Source organism: Erinaceus europaeus, chromosome 21 (assembly GCF_950295315.1).
Source record: "Erinaceus europaeus chromosome 21, mEriEur2.1, whole genome shotgun sequence".
In the NCBI taxonomy this organism is placed as follows: Eukaryota; Metazoa; Chordata; class Mammalia; order Eulipotyphla; family Erinaceidae; genus Erinaceus; species Erinaceus europaeus.
Window position 1 is genome coordinate 34,968,441 of NC_080182.1, and position 25,597 is coordinate 34,994,037.

The 25,597-nt window shown below is 41.6% G+C and overlaps 1 protein-coding gene, 1 long non-coding RNA gene and 1 pseudogene across 3 annotated transcripts in view; 1 reads left to right on the plus strand and 2 right to left on the minus strand.

Moving 5' to 3' along the window:
* Positions 1-11,467, minus strand: part of LOC132535309 (uncharacterized) — a 54,544-nt gene extending 43,077 nt beyond the window's left edge. The window contains exon 1 of the long non-coding RNA XR_009547105.1: positions 11,325-11,467. This is a non-coding gene — a long non-coding RNA (uncharacterized LOC132535309). The remainder of the gene's footprint in view (positions 1-11,324) is intronic.
* LOC103119855 (uncharacterized) lies at positions 2-905 on the minus strand (annotated as a pseudogene).
* A 117-nt stretch (positions 11,468-11,584) lies between the features above and the next one.
* ASTE1 (asteroid homolog 1) lies at positions 11,585-22,335 on the plus strand. 2 transcript variants are annotated; one of them, XM_060180822.1, is made up of 6 exons: positions 11,585-11,986; positions 13,130-13,268; positions 13,402-14,727; positions 19,193-19,403; positions 20,227-20,422; positions 21,837-22,335. In XM_060180822.1, exons 3-6 carry the CDS (start codon positions 13,423-13,425, stop codon positions 22,165-22,167), a joined length of 2,043 nt encoding a protein of 680 aa, XP_060036805.1. In that variant the 5' UTR covers positions 11,585-11,986; positions 13,130-13,268; positions 13,402-13,422; the 3' UTR covers positions 22,168-22,335. The 2 variants fall into 2 exon arrangements, with proteins under 2 accessions (XP_060036805.1, XP_016046656.1); XM_016191170.2 differs by lacking the exon at positions 13,130-13,268.
* Positions 22,336-25,597: the final 3,262 nt, after the last annotated feature.

A 25,597-nucleotide genomic window follows, 5' to 3' on the forward strand; every position in this document is an offset into this window, starting at 1 on the left:
GTTTAGGAAGACAAAAATATTAATTTGGGGCCAAACAGTCCCCAGAAATCAAATTGCCTTTAGTATCCTGCATGATTTCCTTTCTTCTTATTAGTGGCCTTGGGATGTTTGTCTTGGACTGAAAGTTCTAGAATTCAACTCATAGGTTACTTATTTGTTTCTGTTTGAAAAAGCCAGACAGGGGATAGAGCTTAGATACCTTGGGGCTTGGATTACTGGCAAGATTTATCTGACTAGATGTTGGCTGAAGTTTGGCTGAATTACAGGGTGTGATTATTGATGACTTCATACCAGTGGAAGTTCTACTCGGAGATGATTCATAAACTGGAGGACGTACCAAAGAATTCAACATGGACGGCTTGGGAAGCTTCCAGGACTTGGGCTGAGATGTGTAGCCCTCGGGGAAGGCTGACCACCTCCAGCTCTCTTAGCTTGCACTGCCACACCAGACTGAGGAAGTGTCTGAAGAGAGGTGGGTACTGAATGCATGTCATTAACGTGATGATTTGCCAAACGGTGAGGAAAATCCCTGGTCATGTTCAAGTGTGCTTCAGAAGGAGGCCTCTCAAGGACACCCCTAGTGCATGGAAGTCTAGATGCAAAGGGCTCCTCTTCCAGGCCGTGGCTACTCTCTTGTTGCAAGTCACACGTGAAGCTTTCATTCAGATGTGCAACATCCAGATGTGTGGCCTGGGTTGTGCATTCACTGTGGGACTCTGTATGTTGTGGCTTTATTAGTTTTCCCTGGGTGTGGTCTGTGGGTCTTGGAAGGCTGCTGGAAGGCTGTAGTACTTGAGGCTATTAAGATAAAAACAATACTTAACGAATCCTTTAGAAATGCCACCTAGAACTAATAGATCCAAATATGTCATGTTGATACTTACTATATCTAATAAGAAACACATGTGGGTTTTCAATTGAAAAATAAAATGTAATATTCAAGTGAATTCATGAGACACATACATGAGTGATGATGTAAACAAAATATGGTACAGGCAGTAAATGTTAAACAAGAGCCGAACTTAAACGGGGGAAGGGAGATGCTCAAGTAGTGATCTACCACAGAAGAAGAATCGTGTCTCAACTGACCAGTGTTTAAAACTTTACATACAAGAGAGTTTGATGATACCTCTATAGATCTTTGATTTAATCTCCACAAAATATTGACTTTAACTGTGGCCTTCAAAGTACTATCCACTTTAAAGGTTTAAAAAAAAAAAAAGCAAGCTGTGTAACACATTACTTACACATGACTAGAGAAAGTATTCATTTAAAAGTACAAGTGGGGGGTGTGGGCCATAGTTCAGTCAATAGAGTGCACATGTCACTTTGCATGAAGACCAGAGTTTAAGCCCCCAGCACCACATGGAGACACCTTGGAGGGAAACTTCATGAGGGGTGGGTTGGTGCCGTGCCACCTTCCTCTCTATGTATTTGAGAATACTTTAATATTTTATTTATATAGGATAGAGATAGGGAGAAACAAGGTTTAGAATGAAGATTGTATTCTAAGTTGGTGTTAATTGTATTTAAGCAAAAAAAAAAAAAAGACAAACCATTTATTTGGTTAATTCTAACTCACTATCTTTAATATTCTTCTTGGACAGTTTCAGAACAAAATGTTTTCACAGCTTATCTGCTCTTTCTCTTTGTCACATGAGGGACCAACTCAATTTATTTCATGGATAATATGGGAAACAGATTCACCACACACCAGAATGAACTTGCTCTCAGTAAAATGTAAAATATCCAGCCTTCTGAATGACAGCTGAGGTAAAAAACAAATGTGCCATTAACTTGAACTAAAACTCCGAAATTTAAAGTCTTCAAATTATTGGGTTGTCAGAAAAGGCAGGATGCTTTTTGCATAGAGAAAAGGGGATCCTGACTTTTCTGATAACCAAATACCTTTCAAATACTTAATGGCTAAAGCCTCATGAGGATGCGCCCACTGGTCATTTCCTGACACAAATGATGAACACACACACTTTATATTAATTCAGATGGTTGAAGGCTGGGGAGACAACACAATGGTTCTGCAAAAGACTTTCCTGAGAGTTTGAGGTCCCAGGTTCAATCCCCAGCACCATAAGACAGAGCTGAGCTGAACAGTGGTCTGGTATCTTTCTCTCTCCATCTCTCTCGACTAAAAAGTCGGTAGAAATAGTAGTAGTGGTAGTGGTGGTGGTGGTGGTGGTGGTGGTGGTGGTGGTGGTGGTAGTAGTAGCAGTAGCAGTAGTAGTGGTAGTAGTGGTAATGGTAGTAGTAGCAGTAGCAGTAGTAGTGGTAATAGTGGTAGTAGTGGTAGTGGTAGTGGTAGCAGTAGCAGTAGTAGTGGTAGTAGTGGTAGTGGTAGTAGTAGCAGTAGCAGTAGTAGTGGTAGTAGTGGTAGTAGTAGTAGTGGTGGTGGTGGTGGTGGTGGTGGTGGTGGTAGTGGTAGTAGTAGCAGTAGCAGTAGTAGTGGTAGTAGTGGTAGTAGTAGCAGTAGTAGTAGTAGTGGTAGTAGTAGTAGTGGTAGTAGTAGCAGTAGTAGTAGTAGTGGTAGTAGTAGTGGTGGTAGTGGTAGTAGTAGTAGTAGTTGTTGTAGTGGTAGTAGTAGTGGTGGTAGTAGTAGTAGTGGTAGTAGTAGTAGTGGTAGTAGTAGCAGTAGTAGTAGTGGTAGTAGTAGCAGTAGTAGTAGTGGTAGTAGTAGTGGTGGTAGTAGTAGTAGTAGGGGTGGTAGTGGTGGTAGTAGTAGTAGTAGTAGTAGTAGTGGTGGTAGTGGTAGTAGTAGCAGTAGCGGTAGTAGTGGTAGTAGTAGCAGTAGCAGTGGTAGTGGTGGTAGTGGTAGTGGTAGTAGTAGTAGTAGTTGTTGTAGTGGTAGTAGTAGTGGTGGTAGTAGAAGTAGTAGTAGTAGTGGTAGTAGTAGTAGTGGTGGTAGTAGTAGCAGTAGCGGTAGTGGTAGTAGTAGTTGTTGTAGTGGTAGTAGTAGTGGTGGTAGTAGTAGTAGTAGTAGTGGTGGTAGTGGTGGTAGTGGTGGTAGTAGTAGTAGTAGTGGTAGTAGTAGTAGTAATGGTAGTGGTAGTGGTGGTAGTGGTAGTAGTAGTAGTGGTAGTAGTAGCAGTAGTAGTAGTGCTATTAGTGGTAGTAGTAGCAGTAGTAGTAGTGGTATTAGTGGTAGTAGTAGCAGTAGTAGTAGTGGTAGTAGCAGCAGTAGTAGTAGTGGTAGTAGTGGTAGTGGTAGTAGTGGTAGTGGTGGTAGTGGTAGTAGTATTAGTTGTTGTAGTGGTAGTAGTAGTGGTAGTAGTAGTAGTAGTTGGTTGAAATGTCAAACAGTTTGGCAAAGGATTCTGAAGATGAGTCTGAGATAACCACTCGTCCTCTAATAAAATGATTTTTAAGCAATACTAATTTACAGAAAAATCTATACAGGATCTCTAGTATCTCTAACACTAGGGGCTAAACTACTTATTCATTTCTTGCATCTCTTTAATTTCCTTGTTCAGCACTGAAAGAGGACTGCCACAACAAACTGTCAGGGGTTGGGCTCTGCCAGGGTTACAAATAGCTAAGAACAATGCTTATTGACTCAGATACCTGTCTATGATGGTATGGAGCTAACTAGACTTTCTTTTTCAAATCAGCAGTCAAATTTATAAATAAAATACTTAAAACTATCCCATACAGAACAGTGTCATATTGAACTCTAATTTTAATATGTTTCAAATAAATATGCCAAATAAACAAGCCTAGAACATGATGACAGAGGAGGACCTAGAGGGGACTAAACTGTTATGGGGGAAAACTAAGAAATGTTACACATGTACCAACTACTGTCTTTTACTGTTGACTGTAAGCCATTAGCCCCCCCCCCATAAAGAAAACAAAATAGCATTACAAGAGGGAAAAAAGAGAGTAAACAAAATTGACAAACCCTTTGCCAGACTCACTAAAAAAAAAGGGGAGGGAGAGACTGAAATAAATAGGATTGTATATGAAAGAAAAGATATCACCACAGAAATCCAAGAATCCACACAAGGATCATGGTTCAAGTTCCAGCTCCCCACTTTACAAGCACTGAAGCAGGTATGAAGGTGTCTTTCTCCATCTCTATCTCTCTTCTACCCAATAAAACTGAAATAAGGGGGGTTCCAGGAGCAGTGGATTCACAGTGCTGGCACTAAATCGCTGTGACAACCCTGGAGGCAAAAATAAATAACTAACTAAATGGGACTAAATCAAACCACAAAGCTTCTACATACGAGAAACAAACTAGGTGATACATTGATCAGTCAGTGCAAATATAAAGTTAGTGCCTCACAGTCTTACAGCTCGCTTGCTTCGGTTTGTTGGTTGGTTTGTTTTATAAATTCGTGAGTATCAGTTCTCTAGAGTCCATATATGAATGAAACCATCTGATAGTTGTTTTTCATCTCTTTACTTTTTTCACTAAGCTTAATATGTTCCGGTTGCATCCATTTTGTCCGGAAGGACACAATATCATCTGTGCATATGCACAAAACACATCCAATATACTACTGATACCAAATATCTATACAGAATTGGTACAGTTCTACAAAATAACTAATAAAAGAGTGGGCCAAAGAACTAAATGGACAATTTTATAAAGAAGAGATACGCATGGGGCTGGGCGATAGCTCACTAGGTTAGGTGCACAATGTACTAAGCACAGGACCCACATAAGGATCCTGGTTCGACCCCCTAGCTCCCTGCCTGCAGGGGGTCACTTCAGAAGTGGTGAAGCAGGTCTTTAGGTGTCTGGCTTTCTCTCTCCCTCTATGTCTCTCTCCTCTCTCAACTTCTCTCTGTCCTATCCAATAAAAATGGAAAAAATGGCCACCTGGAGCAGTGGATGTAGTGCTGGCACCGAGCCCCAGCAATAACCCTGAAGGCAAAGAGAGGAGGAGGAGGAGAATAAGAGAGGGACAGAGGGAGGGAGGGAGAGAGAGAGAGAGAGAGAGAGAAACACATGGCCCACAGACACATGAAGGAATGCTCCATTTCACTTACCATTAGAGAGAAGCAAATTAAAACTACACTGAGATTCCATGTCACATCTCTGCTAATGAATGGCTTTCATTAACAAACTAGGAAATGGCAGGTGTTGGAGAGGCTGTGGAGAAAGGGGACTATGTTCCACAGATGCCACAGCTCCTTTGGAAGACTGTATGGAGAGCCCTTAAATAAAAATAGACTCACCTTATGATCCAGCATTTATATTACATTTATATCAAATACTCTTAGGCATTTATCCAGTGGAAACTTAGACACTAATTCTATGGGACATATGAACCCCTATGTTCGTAGCTGCATTATTCACAACAGCCCAAGATTGGAGTCAGTAAACACCCATCAACTGATGACTCTAAAGAAGTTATTAGGTGGGAGGCAGGCGGTAGCGCAGTGGGTTAAGAGCATGGGCACAGAGCACAAGGACCGTGTAAGGATCCTGGTTCGAGCCCTTGGCTCCCCACCTGCAGGGGAGTCACTTACAGTTGGTGAGGTCAGCAGGTGTCTGTCTTTCTCTCCCCCCCCATCTTCCTCTCCTCTCTCCATTTCTCTCTTTCCTATCTAACAACGATGACATCAATAACAACAACAATAACTACAACAATAAAAATGGCAACAAAAGGGAAAATAAACAAATAAATACATATAAAAAATTTTTTAAGAAGTTATTAGGTATATACTCCATGAAATACTACTCTGCAACCAACACAGATGATATTGTGTCCTTTGGGACAAAATGGATACAACTGGAGCGTATTATGCTTAGTGAAAAAAGTAGAGAGATGAAAGACAGATGCTTTATACAAGACAGACTAGTAGGAAGCTTATGCAATCTTTACTCTTGAAATTGAACTGGAGAATGCCCAAGAACTTGCTTATTTATTTATTTTAGACAAAGAGGCAGAGTGGGAGTTAAAGAGACCACAGGTTCCTTCAACATTGGTGGGGGCTGGCTTCAACCTGGGTAGAGCACATGGCAAAGCAGCACACTGGGTGGTGAGTGGTGCTGCAGTCTCTGTCCTCTCTCAGAAGTTTAAGGGATGAAAAGGTTGCCACAAAACAGTGCATGCATGTAGCCTAGGGTCTGAAAACAGAAGAACATTAATCCACTTGTGTAATTCTAATGAATTAGAAGTCCGGTTATATAGTAGAAAAACCAGTAATAGCACAATAAGTCATATTGTAATGATATAACAAGGGATCCTCAATTATAATTTGTATTCTATCAATAGATCATATTTTGTGTGAAACAGTCCATTTTATTTACTCTTATTTATTTTATTATGATGAGGACAGAGATAGCAGTCTCTGGAAAATGTAAATTGTTTGCCCCAGAAAACTGACTTCATTACCAGCATTGAAGTAAGCAAAGTAACTGTGTACCCTGGTAACTTCCTCTTTTTCTTCTAGATCCTAAACCCTACACACTGTAAGATGGCCAGGAGCTCAGAGACTTGGCTCCATGACAGACAGAGGGCCTGCAAAGCTACAGTGAAGGCCAAGTTCAAATTTACCTTTTCCCGATTCAACTATCAACAGCCTGTGCACAAAAGCCTCCACAACATGAACTATCTTGATATACTTTCACATTATAATCATTCTTTAAAAAGTAGAGAGTTTTTAAATTAAAAAAGCTGAATTACTATAATGAAAAAAAAAGATGAAGAAAGCTACATTTTCTGGCAAGGCAAAATCATTAGTTTCCTTCAAATTGCTTCCCTAACTCTCCACTGTGTAAACCATTGAATTCTATTAAATTAACTCATCCCACTCAACCCAATTCTCCCAAATACCCACTGGAAAGAACCTCTGGTCATAATATGGAAATAATATCTATTTTTAAAATTTATTTATTCCCTTTTGTTGCCCTTGTTGTTGTTTTATTGTTGTAGATATTCTTGTTGTCATCGTTGTTGGATAGGACAGAGAGAAATGGAGAGAGGAGGGGAAGAGAAAGACAGACACCTGCAGACCTGCTTCACCGTCTGTGAAGCGACTCCCCTGCAGGTGGGGAGCCGGGGGCTCGAACCGGGATCCTTAGGCCGGTCCTTGCGCTTTGCGCCACGTGCGCTTAACCCGCTGCGCTACCGCCCGACTCCCGGAAATAATATTTTTAATAGAAGTACATAAAATGAACTCAAAGTTGGGGCTTGTTAAATATACTAGTGCTGTGTTTAAAATGACTCAAAACAGAAAGCTAGGAACTGTTTAAATGATTAAACAAGTTGTATAGAAAATCCATTAGCAAGTGCAATATATAAACACTAGCTTTGCTGTAGGCTCTTCACCGTTAAATAGCTGAAATTACTGTCACATTCTTTATCTGAAAGCTTGCTTTAAAATCTATGTATTCTAATAAGACATATTACTCATTTTTTAATTATTTTGACACTGTTGGGCTACCATGATCAATTCATTAATTCTCCAAGAGGAAACAATTTCCTTTCCTATAAATGGTAAAAGCATACATACGGGGAGGTTTTCTAGTTCATTCCTTACAATATGAAAACTGATTTCTCCATTTCTCAGTGTGTCAGAAATAAACCTGAAAATGGATGAAGTCCTTGTTTTCTAATTACAACTGAACATCTCAGCAAATGTGGCCAGAATTCATAACTGGCCCACATAAGCTTCAGTGGAATGGTGGAGAATGTCCCTCATTTCTCAATGACTGAAGCCTGGTTCCTCAATAGTTTTTCTGGTTTATATCACTATACATAATGATTATACACAATCCCTGATGATGTTAAGAGCTACAGTTGATATTTTTCTATTTTAGCTTCAAAGAGGGTACCAGAAGGGCTGGAGAGATATTACCAATGGTAGCAAAACAGACTTTCATAGCCAGCTTCAATGCCTGGCATTACCATAAGGCAGAGCTGAGCAGTGCTTTGGCTAAATTAAAAAGGGGGGGTGGTGGTGGTGGTGGTGGTGGAAACCAGAGCCTACCTACATACCCAACAAGAGGATGGAATAATCAGTGATACTAAAGACCTACAGAAGATTAGTGCACAGGCATCTCAAATGATGCCTTCCCGTGTATTTGACAACAAGCATTTTAATGCTTAGCAGATGCACATTTATGTAAACGCTGGACACCTCTTTTATCTTAAGCTATCTCACACTGAGCTGCTCTCTCCCACACTTGTGACTTGGGCACTGATTCTCACAGTGCAGCCCTGAGGCCCAAGGCTACAGGAGCCACAGGTGCAAATTCTCCTCCCCCACCCACACACTTGCCAAATGAAACTGGCGGAGTAGGGCTCCTTGACTGGTGTTTTAACAATCCCTCTGACTAATTCTGACTCCAAATAAAGTGTGAAGACCACTGACTAGTTCTTAAGTCACTCCAGTTCTAATCTCCGCTGAAATAACACTTGTCGTGGGAAGCTGTGTGTCACCTGACCCCATCCTTCCAGCTTAGTAAGTGCTGGTGTGCTTCCCAGTGACCAGGACTTATCCTTCGCTACATTCACGGTAGCCTGTAGTTACTTGGCTTCAAAAAAGCCATGGTGTATTTTCTGTTTTCTATGCAAAAATGAATCGTGACTCTTTTTGACAGTCCGATATTTGTTTTTACATATATACAAATAGTGTTTTGCTCCCACACTAAGCCCTGATAGGTTTGAGTCTAGCTGCAAGCTTAAATTGCCTGGGAACTTTCAAAAAACCATAGGCTATATACCCCAACTACAACAGAATTTACTGAGAATTGACTGAACACATACAGTTTTAAGATGTGATTCCACTGTTCAGTCAGGGTTCAGAAACTGCAAGATTCAAGCTCCCTGAAGAGTAAGTGACCAACAAAATAATGACCATTATCAGGCAGAACAGGTATTTTTTAACCTTTATTTTCTTAAGCCTTGCATGTGCTATAAAAGTCCAAATGTGGGGTCAGTCGGTGGCGCACCTGGTTGAGTACATGTTACAGCGTTCAAGGACTGGGCTTCAAGTCCCTGGTCCCCACCTGCAGGGGAAAAGCTTCATGAATGGCGAAGCAGGGCTGCAGGTGTCTCTGTCTCTTTCCCTCTATCCCCCTCAATTTCTTTCTATCTCTTTTAATAACAAACATATATAAAAGAAAAAAAGAATTTCACAGGCTGTGGAGATGGCATAATGGTTATTCAAAAAGACTTTCATGCCAAATATAAGATTACCATTTCCTTAAGCCTATATACTTTAATCAACTTTTTTTTTTATTCCTCCAGGGTTACCACTGGGGCTCAGTCCCTGCACCAGGAATCCACTGCTCCTGGAGGCCATTTTTTCCCATTTTGCTTCCCTTATTGTTGCCCTTGTTGTGTACCATGTGCACTTAACCTGTTGCACTACCACCTGACCCACTGAATCAACTTTTTAAAAATAATTCTTCCAAGTCGGGCTGTAGCGCAGCGGGTTAAGCGCAGGTGGCGCTAAGCACAAGGACCCGCATAAGGATCCTGGTTCAAGCCCTGGCTCCCCACCTGCAGGGGTGTCGCTTCACAAGCGGTGAAACAGGTCTGCAGGTGTCTGTCTTTCTCTCCCCCTCTCTTTCTTCCCCCTCCCCTCTCCATTTCTCTCTGTCCTATCCAACAACGATGGCAACAATAATAACTACAACAATAAAAAAACAAGGGCAACAAAAGGGAATAAATAAAAATAAATATAAAAAATATATATTTAAAAGGGAGTCGGGCTGTAGTGCAGTGGGTTAAGTGCTGGTGGCACAAAGCACAAGGACCGGCATAAGGATCCCGGTTGGAACCCTGGCTCCCCACCTGCAGGGGAGTCGCTTCACAGGCGGTGAAGCAGGTCTGCAGGTGTCTGTCTTTCTCTCCTCCTCTCTGTCTTCCCCTCCTCTCTCCATTTCTCTCTGTCCTATCCAACAATGACAACAACAATAATAATAACTACAACAATAAAACAACAAGGGCAACAAAAGGGAATAAATAAATAAAATAAATATTAAAAAAATACATGCAAAAAAATAATTCTTCCTACTTTAAATGTATTTTGATTTACAAATAATGAGTTAGGATTAAGCCTAACCAGCATTGTGCTGATTTCTTTCTTTTTTTTTTTTGTTTTTGTTTTTTTGTTCTTCAGCTAGAGAGAAAGAAGAGAGGAGACATCACAGCACCAGGCCCCTCTGGTAGCGCCATAATACCTCCCAAGTGTTGCTGGAACTCAAACCTGTGCCCTTGCTGTGAGCTCTCTCTGCAGCCCTGACTTTCTTTCTTTCTTCCTTTTTCTTTCTTCTTTTGTTTATTGAGGGGGATTAATCATTTACTGTTGACAGTTACATGCAGTACTTTGTATATGTGTAACATTTCTCAGTTTTCCACATAACAATGTAATCCCTGTCATCCCAGGTCCTCCTGTCATCATGCTCCAGGACCTGTACCTCCCCCACCCCCACCAATCCCAGAGTCTTTTACTTTGATGCACTACACCAACAGTCCTCATCCCTTTCGATTTGTTTTTTTTCTGTGTACTGTAAGCCCCATCTATTCTATTTGCATAGAATAGATCCAAAAAGGGGCATGGATTAGAATTGAAGTTTTTTTTTCCCCCTAAGCAAATGTACCCCATTTTTGAAGTTTCTATTATTCAAACTGAATAATCTATCTAAATTGGGAACAGGAAATATAAACATAAAATGTTTAATGTTAGCTGACAATATAGTTAAACATTTAATTCCTCAAGGAGCTATAAGGTAGAATTAGGAAAAGCAGGACTGTTGTCTTTCATGTCATCAAAATGTACAGTTTTGTTCTCATTTTAGAGATGAGCTAACAAGCCCATCTTCAGGCGAAGGGAAGCACACTTCTTTCTGAGAGGTCGAGTTTCCCAGAAATTATAATATAGTGTCGGGCACAGGGCGGCGTTCAATAAACTTTGGAGGGGGGAATAAAATAAGTGTCTCGGGGGAAACGGAGGAAAAGGGGTGGAGGGTTAGAATTAAAGCTGCATGGGGACTGGAGGAAGGCGAGGAATTCCTTCTTTGGACAACCGATCCTTAGAGGTGAAACAGTTCTGTCGAGGGGCAACAAATAAACTAACAAACGGAAAAGGTGTTTCTCATAGCCTGGGCGCTAGTGCTCTTCCCGGGTGATATTAAGAAGAGAGGAGGCGGGGTGGACACCGGATTCTACCTGCGAACCTAATCTTAAACCGAAACGAACACATTTCTGGCCTCCACCTAAAACAACAACAACAAATGTCCTGTTCGTAGAGCGGGTGAACGTATATCGAGGGGAGAACCAGGCTTCTCTGGAGCCTGGCAGGGGCAGCCGACACCGAGTGCCTTCCTGGGCGCCCAGGAGCATTACCTGTCCCGGCGAGGGGCCTCTGTCCCGCCCGGAGCGGGATCTCTGCGGGGCCGCCGCCCGCCGCCCGCCGCCCGTGCCCACCGCGGGCCAGTTGTTTGGCTCTGTTGCCACGGAGACCGCGCGGGCCAGTTGTTTGGCTCTGTTGCCACGGAGACCGCGCGGGTCATGCTGGGAAACTAACCAGGCATGGCACGGCGGAGACAGTCACCCAGGAGGAAGTGGGTGATCCTGATGGGCGGCGGGGAAGCGAGCAGGCCCGGGGAGGGCGGGACATTCCTAACTAGACAGCAGCCATTTCGGGATGCCTGCCTCAGCCTCGGCTTGGGGATCCCAAGCCCGGGAGAACCTTCCCCGCCGGCAGGTGTCACCCACGACACTGAAGCGGGCTTCGAGTGACGTCATACTCGAAGACTTCCGTTTCCGCTCTTGGAGTCTGGACGCTCCAGCTCCCGGCTTCCGGCGGGCATCCTCCTCTGCCCTCCGATGGAGGAGCCGGTGCCTTGGGAGCACTGGGCGGGTGCACGCTGCTGCTGGCCGGGGAGGCGGGTGTGAGGACCCTGGAGGCCTGGTGCATGAGGACTCCCACCTTTGCGCACCTTTTCTCTCCATCGGCGTGAGTTCCTGAACAGCTGCTCTGTACAATCGAATGTAAACACCTCGGGGTGAGCTGACCACGGTCTCTGCTCGCATAACTTTTACAAAACAGACTCGTGAAGAAGTAATTACAGGACTGGACAGGGTCGCCCAGGTGTAGCTGGGGCCAAGACTGGGGTGAAATCTGCCACCAGATGCAAAGGGACGCCCCAGAACTCGGTAATCAAATGAGAGGTCAATTTATTTGTTTATTTATTTATTTATTTATTTAGGTTTATAAAAGGAGGAGGGAAGATCAAGAGAGCCACAGCATCACTCTGGCACATATGATGCAGGGAGTTGATCTCAAGATCTTATGCTTGTAAATCTATCACTTTGTCCACCGTGCCACCTCCAGGTTGTGAAAGGTTACTTTAATGCAGTATCTTTGAAAATCAAAATCAGGACCGAAAAAAAAAAAATCCTTGCTTGACACGAGTCCACGACTTTGTATAAAGAAGGTGTTGGTTGGTGTATTGCAGTAAAAGACTGGGGTTGGGGTGGGGAGTGGGGTTCAGGTCCTTGAAGACAGAGGAGGACCTAGAGGGATTTGAATTGTTATGTGGAAAACAGAAATGTTACACATGTACAAGCTATTGTATTTTATTTTACTGTTGACTGTAAATCATTAATTCCCCAATAAAGAAAATTTTTTTAAAAAGTACTGGAGCGAGTCAGGTTTTGGTCCATGGGCACAGATAGACAGGGCAGTCACCAGGAAGAATCAGACCCAGACTTCAAGTACCCAGTTAAGGTAGATTATCACTGGTAATAGTGCCAGATAAGCAAAGGCAAGAAGATGATAAAAGTTCCTGGATGGGGCAGAACTAGAGGTAGTTCCTAGCAGTATAGACAGTGATAGTTTACTTCTTCAAAACTATGTGAGTTTAGAGGAGCCTGCAAAGCTATGGCCTGGAGGAGGTTCCCTGATATTGTCAAAAAGAAAAACTAGAAACATATCCCTGACCCTGCACTCTTTGGAACTGAATCCTAGTTCTTTCTGAGTTAGTTATGAGGTTGAGGACAAGAGCATCTTTTGGAGTTTAAGACTTTTTATTTGACTCCATAAAGTATTACTGTGAGTTGTAAGATGGTAACTCATTTCAGTATCAAAAGTCCAGAGAGATTTTGTACTGTTGTGTTGACATTGATTTTAACTGATTTTCCTATAGAGTCAACTTCCATCTCAGTCCAAAGGTCAAAATCCATGAAACATTTGAGTTTGTAACGTGGGAAAAGTAGAAGAGAAGAAAAACAACAACAAACAAAAAAAAACCCCACTTAACTAGCTGGTGTTGCCCAAGGACCTAGGTAAGATACCTAGTATGTGTTACCCAAAGAGCAGTTGTAGCCTTTGTTGTTGAGTTGATGGTGCTGGAAGTACCGATTTGCTTCTCTTATAACCAGCAACAATGAAAAAGTGTGTCCTATTGTTTTAAAACAGGTAGCTCTTCAGATTGCCATCATGGGTATCCGAGGGTTAATGAGTTTTGTGGAAGATCACAGCAATGAGTTCTTCATCGATTTGAAGTTGCGAAACACCAAGCTGATCATCGATGGTTATGCTCTCTTCCACCGGCTTAGCTTCAGTTCTGGCTTAGAGCTCCGGTACGGAGGGGACTATGACTCTTTTGCAGACATTGTGCATAAGTTCTTTGAATCACTGTTTGCTTGTAACATATTCCCATATGTTGTATTAGATGGAGGATGTGATATTTCTGATAAAAAGCTTTCAACTATAAAGGATCGAGCTAGAGAGAAGATCCACATGGCCCATAACCTTTCTGTTGGTGGGGGTGGATGTGTCTGCCCCTTACTCACCAGAGAAGTGTTCATACAAGTTTTAATCAAGCTTCAGGTATCTTTTGTCCAGTCCTTTTCAGAAGCAGACCGGGACATTATGACACTTGCTAATCATTGGAACTGCCCTGTGTTATCATCAGATAGTGACTTTTGCATTTTTGACCTGAAAACTGGATTTTGCCCACTGAATAGCTTTCAGTGGCGAAATGTGAACACCGTTAAGGGCACAAGGGACTACTATATCCCTGCCAAATGTTTTTCCCTCAGTGCATTCTGCCAACACTTCAGCAACATGAATAGAGCTCTTCTACCTCTCTTTGCGGTGCTGTGTGGAAATGACTATATCCATCTACCTGTTGTAGAAATATTCTTAAGTAAAGTACATCTTCCTTCTGGCTCTACCAATTCTAAGGGAAGGAGACACCACCGAGTTTTGGGACTTCTGAGCTGGTTGTCTCATTTTGCTGGGCCTGCTGAAGCACTAGATCATGTTCTGAAATGCCTCCCCAAAAAGGATCGAGAAAATGTTAAGGAACTTCTTGGCTGTTCCATGGAAGAATACCAGCAGTCTCATGTGAAGCTGCAGGACTTCTTCCAGTGTGGTACTTACACCTGTCCAGATGCCTTGAGACTGGGTTTGCCAGAGTGGGTACTAGGGGATTTAGCCCACGGCCAGCTGTCACCTTTCATCAGTGATGCTTTGGTGCTAAGACGGACCATTCTTCACACACAGGTGGAAAACATGCAGCGACCAAATGCCCATAGGATATCTCAGCCCATCCGGCAGGTCATCTATGGGCTTCTTCTGAATGCTTCTCCACATCTAGAGAACATGTCTAGGAATGTCTTGCCATCTCAGCCCCTAGCTTTCAGTGAAGTGGAAAGGGCTAGTAAAAATATCAAAACATCCATTGTTGATGCAGTAGGGCTGCCCAAGGATCACTTTAACTTAGACAAATTGCCCAAGGTAAGTGCATGAAATAAAATTTTGGTGCAGCTCTTTGCAGGTTATAACCGTTCTTAGGTATAGAATTTCTCTCCATATAGTAGACTGAGGTTGGTTGCTAGACTGTCTTCATTTTGTAACAGAAAAGTTGGACTTAAAAGTACTTTAACCCAGCCAAAGTGTCATTGCTAGGAATCAAACCTCAGTCTTTCAGCTCTGCATCTGACATTTCAATTGGACTTCAGTGGTCTGTAATCTTTGTGATAATTGCTACTATTCTGTTGATACTAGCTATCAGAATAGGGTTAGGTGGCTGAAAGAAAAAAAATTGTGAGCTGTCAAAAAGAGTGACTGATCCTATGCTTAGCTAATATCTCACTCTGTCAGATTGCAACTGACATGATTAATTCTGAGAGTAGGCTCAATTTTTTCATTTTTATTGATGAGGAACTCCCACCCCCACCCCCCGTCGTCTTTAGGTCTATGACATCATGGTGACTTGCTGAGTTTGATACTGAAAACATGACTCTTAGCCTAACTCAGTGCTGCTTAAAATCAACTAACCACCAAAGCAACCCCCCCCCCTTCAAGGTAAAAACACATTTTTGGTGGAGTCCAGTGTTTTGTTTTTTATAGTATTGCATAAGTGTATTAAAATTACAAATAGATATGAATTAGGCTGGCATAATTTATAGATTTCACAATTTCACTGCAATGTCTGTTGGGAGTTTTCTTAGACTCAACTAAATATTCAGATGTAAAAAACTGCCTTCTGCCACTCTTGGTGCCCAGTGTATTCAAGCACTCAAACATGGGATATACCAAAAGGAGCTTCCCAGTACATTGGCCCAAACTATCTTTTTCTAAGTTCTTGGACACAGTTCACCACCAGTGAAATCCCACAAGATTTCACCCTCAGGGAAGAGTTGACTAAATCTGGAGGCACTTTTGATTGTCCTGACCTGAGGATTAATGAAGCAAGGGATAGTTGCTGCTGGCATCTAGTGGGGAGAAGCCCAAAATGCTGCTTAAATGTCTTACATTGTGTAGCAAAGTACCCTAATTCCCCTTGAAGAATCATCCTGCTCCGAACAGCAGCAGTGCCAATCCCTAGCTTAAAAAGCCAACCAATAACTAGCCTATCATTTATCCTGATTATTTAAAAATGATTTTATTTACTTAATGAGCTAGAGAAAGACCAGACATCACTCTGGAACATGTGCTGTTGAGGTTCGAACTCAGGACCTCATGCTTGAGAGTCCAATGCTTGTCCACTATGCCACCTACTAGACCATTCTAAGCTTTCTTGTAATAATCTCATGGACATGGCATTGGCAGTTCCTGGAAGGACCTTTACAAGTCATTGCATTCAGTGAAGCCCCACCTGGTATTTCCACTTCATTTAGAGTTCAAGTCTGGATGCAGTTGTTAGAAGTCACTTTATCATTCTAAGTGAATCACTCAGCTGACATTGTCATGTTTATGGAGTTGCAGAATTAGAGTTGAGCTTAAGTCAAATTCCAAATAGAAGGATTTATAACTTTACCCACCCCTATAAAGTTGAAATCATTTTTATTTATAACATAAATGGTGTTGTGCTAGATGGTTGGATTATTTTTTTCCTTTTTTACCAGAGCACTGCTCAGATCTGTCTTAAGGTGATGCAGGGGACTGAACCTGAGGCATGAGAGTCTCTTTGCATACCCATTATGATATATCCCCTGCCTGGAGGGCTGGATCTTATTTTTAAATTTCCCTTGTGGATTTATTGGGAAATAGATGATGTACAATGAAGTGCACATTTTCTTATTGTTGTAGTTGTTGTTATTGATGTCATTGTTGCTGGACAGGACAGAGAGAAATGGAGAGAGGAGGGGATGACGACAGAGAGGGGGAGAGAAAGATAGACACCTGCAGACCTGCTTCACCACTTGTGAAGTGATTCTCTTGCAGATGGGGAGCCGGGGGCTTGAACTGGGATCCTTACGCAGGACCTTGAGCTTTGCACCACCTACGCTTAACCCACCGCGCTACCGCCCGACTCCTGAAGTGCACATTTTTTTAAGTGTATATTATGATCAGTGTTTACATTCATGAGTTCACCTTGCAACTAAAATAATGTGTCCACATCACTTAAACTTTCCCTTTTTTTTGCTTCTGTGTAACTCGTGAATATATACATATAGCAAAATGCACAGATAACTGTATAGCTTAATGAATTTGCACAATCTTGACATGTTACATCATGAGCCCCTAGGTAAATACTCATCTTCAGCACCCCAGAAACTTTTCTTAGTGCATGGTGTCAGCAGACCTCCGCTCCCACACCCCCCTAAACACACACCCTGCCTGCCATCCCCTGTAACCACTATCCTGACATAACAGCTAGTTTGAATGGTCTTTATAGAAATGGACTGGAATAGCACTAATACTTTTTTTTAAATTTTTTTATTTAAGAAAGGATTAATTAACAAAACCATAAGGTAGGAGGGGTACAACTCCACACAATTCCCACCACCCAATCTCCATATCCCACCCCCTCCCCTGATAGCTTTCCCATTCTCTATCCCGCTGGGAGCATGGACCCAGGGTCATTGAGGGTTGCAGAAGGTAGAAGGTCTGGCTTCTGTAATTGCTTCCCCGCTGAACATGGGCGTTGACTGGTCGGTCCAAACTCCCAGTCTGCCTCTCTCTTTCCCTAGTAGGGTGGGTCTCTGGGGAAGCTGAGCTCCAGGACACATTGGTGAGCACTAATACTTTGTTGTGATTTTGTTCAATGTGAGGTTGGTGAGATTCATTCACATGGCTATAATTGTAGGCAAGTTCTCATTTCTCTATGTTGCTGCATTGTGGGAATGTGTCATAATTGGTTTTCCCATTTTGTAGTTAATGGGCATTTGGTTAGTTTGGCTGTTATGAACATTCTCATGCGCATCACTGAGTGAAACCACACACATTTCTATTGCATCTATAATAGTGGAATTGCTGGTCATAAAATTTCATATGTTCAGCTTTACTAAATGATCTCGCAAAGGTAGAGATTATATCAGTTCCTACCAACAGCTTCTTCCTTTGCCTCCTTGCTCATACTGTCTTCTATCCTTGAAACAAAAAATTAGATATTCTTGCAGCCTGGGAGATGTAATCGTGCATAAAGCACTATAAACTCTCAAGCTTTAAATCCCAAGTTCAGTCCCTAGCACCTCATGTGCTGGAGTAATGCTCTGGTTCTCTCTCATTAATAAATACATCCTTGGTATTTTGGCTGTGTAATGGCATCATTTTAACCACTTGGGTGTGAAATTTTATTTTCATTACTTAGTTGAATACCTTTTTGTGTGTCTGTGGGCCATTTAGAATTCTGTTACGTAAGTTCTTATTCAAAATCCTTTACCTCGGGGCTGGGTGGTGGTGCACCTGGTTGAGTGCACATATTACAGTGCACAAGGACCCAGGTTTGAGCCCCTGGTCCCCAGCTGCAAGGGGGAAGCTTTGTGAGTGGTGAAGCAGGGCTGCAGATGTGTCTCTGTCCTTCTCTTCCCTCTCAATCTGGCTGTCTATCCAATAAATAAATGGAGATTTAAAAAAATCCTTTACCCACTATTGTTTTTGTTGTTGTTGATTTCTATAACATTTATTATGTGAATTAGCCTTTCCCATCCTGTGGATAGTCTTTCTATTCTGTGACAGTTAATTTTTCTGTGGCCTTAAGAACTCATTGCCTATTCTGAGGTAGGTCATTAATGTTTACTTGCCTTTCACATTGAAATCTACAATTAACTAGGATTGATGTGTGTGTGTTGTGTATGTAAAATAGGTGTGAGCTATGCATTGTAGAGGTGCTGTGGCCTAAATTATCCACCAGCAAGGACTTAGGTTAAGTGTAGCTCTTTCGTTTCTCAAAGCCTAATCATTAAAAATTCCTGGGCTTCCCTCGTATCTAACTCAAAGTTGAGGGGGTGGGACTTATTTTTATTAGTGATTTTAAAAAGTATAAGATAACAGGGGTATAACTGCACCCCTTTCTTTTCTCCACCACCAGAGTTCTGTGTCCCCATTCCCTCCACTGGAAACTGCATTAGTTCTCCCAAGGTCGCACACATGGGTTGACTGTTTTTTCTATATCTATCTATATGCCCATTTTTTCTTTCTTTTTTAAATTTCTCTATTGGGGGATTAAATGCCCATTTTTTTCCCTATGGTCCTGCCTTCTCTTCTGTCACATCTACTACTTTTGAGTGTCCCTTTCTTCCTCTTCTCTCTCTGGGTCCTGATGGAATTGGGAGTTCAGAGTCCTCTGGTCATTTTTCCCTAACATTACCCCTCTGAGAGTATGAACCAAAACTCTTTATGGGGTGCATAAAGGGGAAAGGTCACAGAAAGATTTGGAACAGACCATATATCATTTGCACTAAGCTCTCGTCACACTGGAGGGAAAAAAAAAATCCCCCCAAGTAATCTGTGGGATGTTTGCTATGTTTGGCAGCTCTCCTTGGCTAGACGACAGAGACTGCTATTGGAAACATTAAAGGTGAAGCAGACCAGCCTGGACTGTGTCCCCGATTTGCTGAAATTGCCCGTTGCCGTCTGTTGCTACTGGCTCCAGCACACGGAGGGCACGGCTAAGCTACATCATCTACAAGCGCTTCTGCTGGGGATGCTGATGGGGCCCCTACACGCCATGACCAACAGTCCTGGTAGCTATCTGGAAATGCATATAATCCAAGTTTGAACTAACAGATAATTTTGGCTTGCTTGTTCCCATTATTTATAGCAGAAAATTCTCAAAATACAAGTCTACTAATTTTTTCGTAAGTCCAACAGAAGGAGCATGTCAAGGGTCTGTCTCTTTTTTTTTAGGTACTGTGGACCCTGTGCCCTGGCAGGCTCAGTGCCTTGCTGCTCTCTAAATGGTCAAAGGTTTATTATTTTCAAGTTGGTCCAGATCTAATTTTATGTATCCTTATTCCAGCCAACCTGCAGGAGCTGATAGCTGCGTACACAGAACATTCTTTGTTTCCTAGAGTTGCTGCTTTGGGCTCCTTATTCTCTACAACGGGAAGACGCTGATTTGTCAGATTATTTTAAATCCTATACATAGGTTTTCATCCCACCAAGTACAAGTGCACTGTAAATATACAGGCTGTTATGTCAAACAAGTGCACTATAATGTGGGGTCTCTATGAAAGGAAGTTTAGTCAAGGAGAACAGTAAAAAGAATATCTATTATGATGTATATGTTCCATAGAGTGTGGGACATTCGGATACAGATGTTTTTAAAGCCAGGCAGAAGAGAGACTATTTTAAGGAAAATAATTTAGGTTGTCACTAAAAAGGCATCTCGGTATAAATATTTCCATCTGTATATCAAGGCTGTGACTGTAGAGTTAAAAGACAAGCATTTTTGTTATTTAAACTAAGTTTTGTGTATGTGGGACCTGAAGTTTTATAGAGAGAGGAAATTACAAGCTTATGCGGTGTGTTTGGGAATTACTGCCCTTGGGTTGTCCCTTAATGTAGGGAAGGAAGGCCTACAGGAGAATGGTGCTAAAAAGCTGTATGAAGAGCTCCAAAGAGTGAAGAAGCAGACACAACCAGACCGGAAACTGGATCTAGACACAGCTCACATCTTCTGTCAGTGGCAGTCCTGTCTGCAGATGGCACTGTATCTCAGTCAGTTGCTGTCCACACCTTTCCCAGAGCCAGACCTAACTCGGTAAGCACCATGGGAAACTACTTCCACTGGCTGCAGACAGAAGTAAATACTTTCAGGAGTCAGCGGTAGCGCAGTGGGTTAAGCACAGTTGGCACAAAGCATGACGACTGACAAAAGGATCCCAGTTTGAGCCCCCGGCTCCCCACTTGCAGGGGCATTACTTTCCAAGCACTGAAGCAGGTCTGCAGGTGTCTTTCTCTCTCTCTGTCTTCCCCTCCTCTCTTTATTTCTCTTTGTCCTATCCAACAACAATAATAACTACAACAATAAGACAAAGGCAACACAAGGGAATAAAATAAATATTAAAAAAAGTAAATACATTTATTTCAAGTCAAGAAGTTATTTTTATTAATCTTAGTATAATTGGTCTTAGGCCACTGTTACAACAAAAGAGAATATTATTTCCATATTCTCCTCAATGCAACTCTTCAGTGATGATTAGATCCAGTTCCTTTACTACTCAGCTATTACGGAACAAAGAAACAGAGGGGGGGGGGAGGAGGAAGGGGGGAGGGATAAAGGAGAGGGGAAAGAAAAAGTTTGTCATTTACAACAACATGGGGGGATCTAAGGGGTATGTTTAGGGAAATCAGATGGAGAAAAAGACAAAACACCATGTAGCTTCACTCCTACTTTTAAAAAATCAAATGAAAACAAACCTTTAGGTTATAAGACCAAATGTGATTGCCAGGAAGGAAGGAGGAATGGAGGTTGTTAAATTGAGTAAAAATTACAATTTTCCTTATTTCAACAGATTCCTGTTTGGTTTATCAAAGTCACCTTTACTGCCTTCCCTTTGAAGTGTCAAAAGACCTGCTCAGCTTTGGGCTAGAAGCATAACCAGCATGCATCTTTAATCTACTTGTTTTTATTGCCACCAAGTTATCACTGGGGCTTGGTGCCAACACTACAAAACTACTGCTCCTGGTGGCCATTTTTTTTTTCTTTTTTCTTTGTATTTGATAGGAAGAGAGAAATTGAAAGGGGGAGGGGAGATAGGCAGAGAGAGAAAGAGACACCTGCAGACCTGCTTGACTCCTTGGGGTGCTTCCCCCATGCAGGTGGAGAGTCGGAACCTGAGTCCTTGTGCACAGTAACGTGTGCACTCTGCCCAGACCTGCATCTATAATTTATTTTAAAAAGTTTTTAGTATCATGCATCAATCAATAGGTAATCTTTGTGCTCTGAGTGGATGTGGCAGAGAACTATACCCCGGTAATCTTAGCATTTTGTAACCCATGATTAAATCCGTAATTAAAAAAGTAATGTTTTGATTCTTCTTGAAACATATTACTCTTAAATGATTTTAATAGCAACAAAACTAGTGTCTTGATACTTATGCAGTTATGCTAACGACAGCTGTCCCACTGAACCCTGGCTCCTAATGCTGCCCTCTCTCCCTCCCTCTCAACAGACTGTACAGTGGAAGCCTGGTGCACAGCCTATGCCAACAGCTGCTAGGATCAACCTCTGTAGAAACTCTCTTAAGCATGTGCCTAGAAGCAGAGCAACTTTATGAACATCTGTTCAGTGCCACAAAGTCATATGCCCCTGCTGAGTTATTCCTCCCAAAGAGTAAATCAAATTCCAAAAGAAAAAGGCAAAAGAAAAAAGGTGCCAGCTGGTTGAAGAACACAGCGGGAACCTCCTCGGACACAAGGTGTGCTTACGAGGGGAGTAATCGGTTTGGCGTGTTAATGGTTGAAAACTTGGAGGAACACAGTGGAACCGCAGAACTGGAATAAACACTGCAACCAGATGAGTAATTCTGACTTCAAATGTTTCTTCCTTGGAATTTGTTTTTCTTTAACTTCTTAGAGGATAAACATCATAATAGGAAATATTTGATTAGAGGAAAACATTTTAATAGGTGAATTTTTATATTCTGCTTTTAATAAATCAGATTTAAGAAACTCCTGTATTTCTTTTTTAACTTCTGTATTTAAGTACATTTTAAAGCCTGTTTGTACTTCCCATGTTCTGTTTCAATGGAGGTCAATAATTTACAACTTTTAATAGTCTATTTGTAAGTATGCATGTTTATATGCTTACATATAATTATAAATATACTATAATTATAAATGCAGCAGCTCAGTCAGCTACACTTTCAAGAAGTGTAGAAGTCCTAACTCAATTATTTTGTATAAACAAGTTGAGTGATTATCATTTCCAAAAAAAAAAAAAAACACTTTGTCACTAGGGTTTTTGTTGGAACTACACACTTCATCATTCTACTACTCCTGACAGACTGTTTTATAAGAGAGAGGGTGAGCAACACAAAGGGGGAGAGAGAGTGAGAAAGACACACACCATGGCACTGCTCCATTGCTCGACTGTGGTGGCTGGGTGTGCCTGTGGCATGTACTTGACCAGGCAAACTACATCCTGGTCCCCTCAAAGTAATATATATATTTATGAAGATTTCCTCCTTGTCTTTTATAATGAAATAGATGGTCCAGAATAGAGATGAGGATCCTAGACAGAAACTATGTACCAAATGAGACCCTATCAGGGTTGAGGGACACTTTAGATATGCTCCAGATTTTAAAGTAGAAGTTGACATTGTCATGGCCCCAACATAAGAAGAAATAGCATCTGAGTTACTAGATCCAGAGGAGGAAGGGCAATCAGGTGATTAAAATATCAGCTTTGTATTCAGTAATAAAAGAAACTGCACTGGTCTGGAAGAAATAAGACACGGCTAAAATTATAACCACCAACAAAATTGGAAGATGGCTAGTTCCAAACACAGTACTTGAAAATAAAAAAGCAAGTGAATCCATTTTATAAAAATTAAAAAAAAAAAAGGAAGTGAAGTGAAGTGAATATGTTTAGGCAACATCTAAAAGCATATACCAACCTTTGTTTTACTTGCATGTGTATGTTATGTCCTTCCTCCCTTTTCATTCTCACTGGAAAAAATGGGGTTTTAAGCTGCCACTTGAACACCTGCATCTGGCATGCAGCCGCTCTTTATTGCTAGAAGGTGACAGTCTTGGAGGAATCAGCTCAGCATCAGCCAGTGTACACACACCTCCCAATGGCAAACAGCCAATTTCATTGCTGAACTTTTCAACTCTTAAGACTGGCTTCTGTTTCAAACAACAGTTCTAATTTGTTATTTTAGAAAGTGTGTCTGGCTCCTTAATAAGGCTGTTTTCATATAAACATATATGTTATTCCTTGAAAGTCAAGAACAGCGCTATGCATCTACCTTTGAGAAGACAGTCAACTTCTCCACCAAAAACACATAAGACCTTTGCTGTATCAAAATCCCTTTCCCCTGATTCCTGGCATTTGTGGCCAATCTGGATATTATACCAGAAATACTAAGGACTTTTCAGCAACACTAGTTTTTTAAAACCACCAATGTTCCGTGCTAAAAATTATTCACTCCCATTTCTACTTGGCAAATAACTGATTTGAAAAGAACCAAACTGAAGTGTTTATGGCCCACAGGTAATTAAAAATTTAACCAACTTGCATCAGTCATCTTTTATTATCAAGAATTTCCCAAGCAAAGGGCCCTCCTTCCACAGAGTCCCTCCTCTTTATTTCAGTCAGGGATAACCCCATTTTGCAGCTAAAGGTTGTTAAGTCTTGCACCAGTATATATCTTCTCCTGTATATGCTGAGAAGTCACCGAAGAAATATGACATACTACCTGACTTCTAAAAGAGAAACATGTAAGATCCTTTGGGGAGAGAACATACAGTGAAGAGAAAAAATTTTAAGGCAGTCTGCCAGATGTAGCAAAATGGCAAACTGCAGACTGGCCATTACAGTAAGGAGGAGAGGTTACCAAGATGAGAAATGGTTAGATTAGAGGAGAATTCTCAAGTACACTTGGCTTTAAGGTTTGCTTTAAAAGACAGATACAGGGTGGAGAAACAGTTCAGAGCACACACTTAGTGCTCTGGCCCTCCATGTGTGTCCCTATCATAAAAAACGACTCAGATAACAGCACAGGAGGAAACAGGAGCTACATAGAAGCAGCCGATTCTATGCCCAATCTACTACTTGTAAAACCTGATTCCTCTGTCTTTAATCAGTCTTTTGGTCTTGCTCCGGAAAAATCCCTTGAAAGACTTTTGAAATACTAAGTCTTCAAATAGCAATTTTGTTTGTTTATAGAGGTAGAGAGTGAGCCAGCACTTCAACAAAGCTCCCTTGAATGTAGTGGGGCCCGGACTCAAACCTGGGTCATGCCTATGGCAAAGCAGCTATATATCCATATGAGCTACTTCACTGGCCATCAATTAGCCTATTAAGTGACAGAAGGAACTCTGGACAGCAGAGAACATATTTTACAAGTAAATCTGGAGAGTGGAAAACTATTCATCACATTCTGGATTTTAGATAAAATTAAATTTGAACTTTATTATATATATATATATATATGTATATATATGTATATATATATCCACAGGTTATCACGAGAGCTTGGTGCTGGCATTACGAACCCACAGCTCCTAGGGGCCATTTTTTCCTTTTAATTGGGTAGGACAAAGAGAAATTGAGAGAGAGGGGGGCTCATGAAGTGTCCCCACTGCAGGAATAGGGGCTTGAACCCAGGTCCTTGCACTTTGTTCTATCCGTGCTTGATAGGGTGCACTGCCAGCTGGTCTCCTGTATTTGTATTTTATATTTTATTTAAATGAGAGCAACAGAAAGAGAAGAGAGAGACAGCACTGTTCAGCTCTGGCTTATAGTGATACCGGGGATTAAACCTAGGACCTCAGAGCCTCAGGAATGAAAGTCTTTTGCATAACCATCATGCTGTCTCCCCAGCTATATTTGAACGTTTTAAAAGCCCTTTTTCAGTATATCTGGAAAGTTATACACATGTGTACAATCCTTGTAAACTTGAACTCTGAAGGACTTTTATGTTAACTATGAGAAAAGTTCAAATTTATAAGATACTTTTATCCTCATCTTACAAGGATCTTAAGCTATCAGTAAAATGATCAGAATAGTTACAGTAATTGTCCAGGGATAGAAGTGACCTGCACTTATGAGTTACTCAAACAGCGCCTGACCCTTAAAAAAAAGCAGTAAGTCAAAGTTATTACGGATATATCCACACATCAAAACCAAAAACAAAGCAAAGGGTAGTTGGGAAGAACCAGGAATGCTGAGCAGAAAGTACAAGGGATCAGGAAACCAGGAGTTGCT

Bases quoted from the DNA above. Each gene is read 5' to 3' on its own strand.
- ASTE1 (XM_060180822.1), top strand. From the start codon at position 13,423: ATGGGTATCCGAGGGTTAATGAGTTTTGTGGAAGATCACAGCAATGAG. The intron at 19,404-20,226 runs GTAGCTATCTGG...CCCTTAATGTAG, and splicing joins CGCCATGACCAACAGTCCTG to GGAAGGAAGGCCTACAGGAG. The intron at 20,423-21,836 runs GTAAGCACCATG...CCCTCTCAACAG, and splicing joins CCAGAGCCAGACCTAACTCG to ACTGTACAGTGGAAGCCTGG.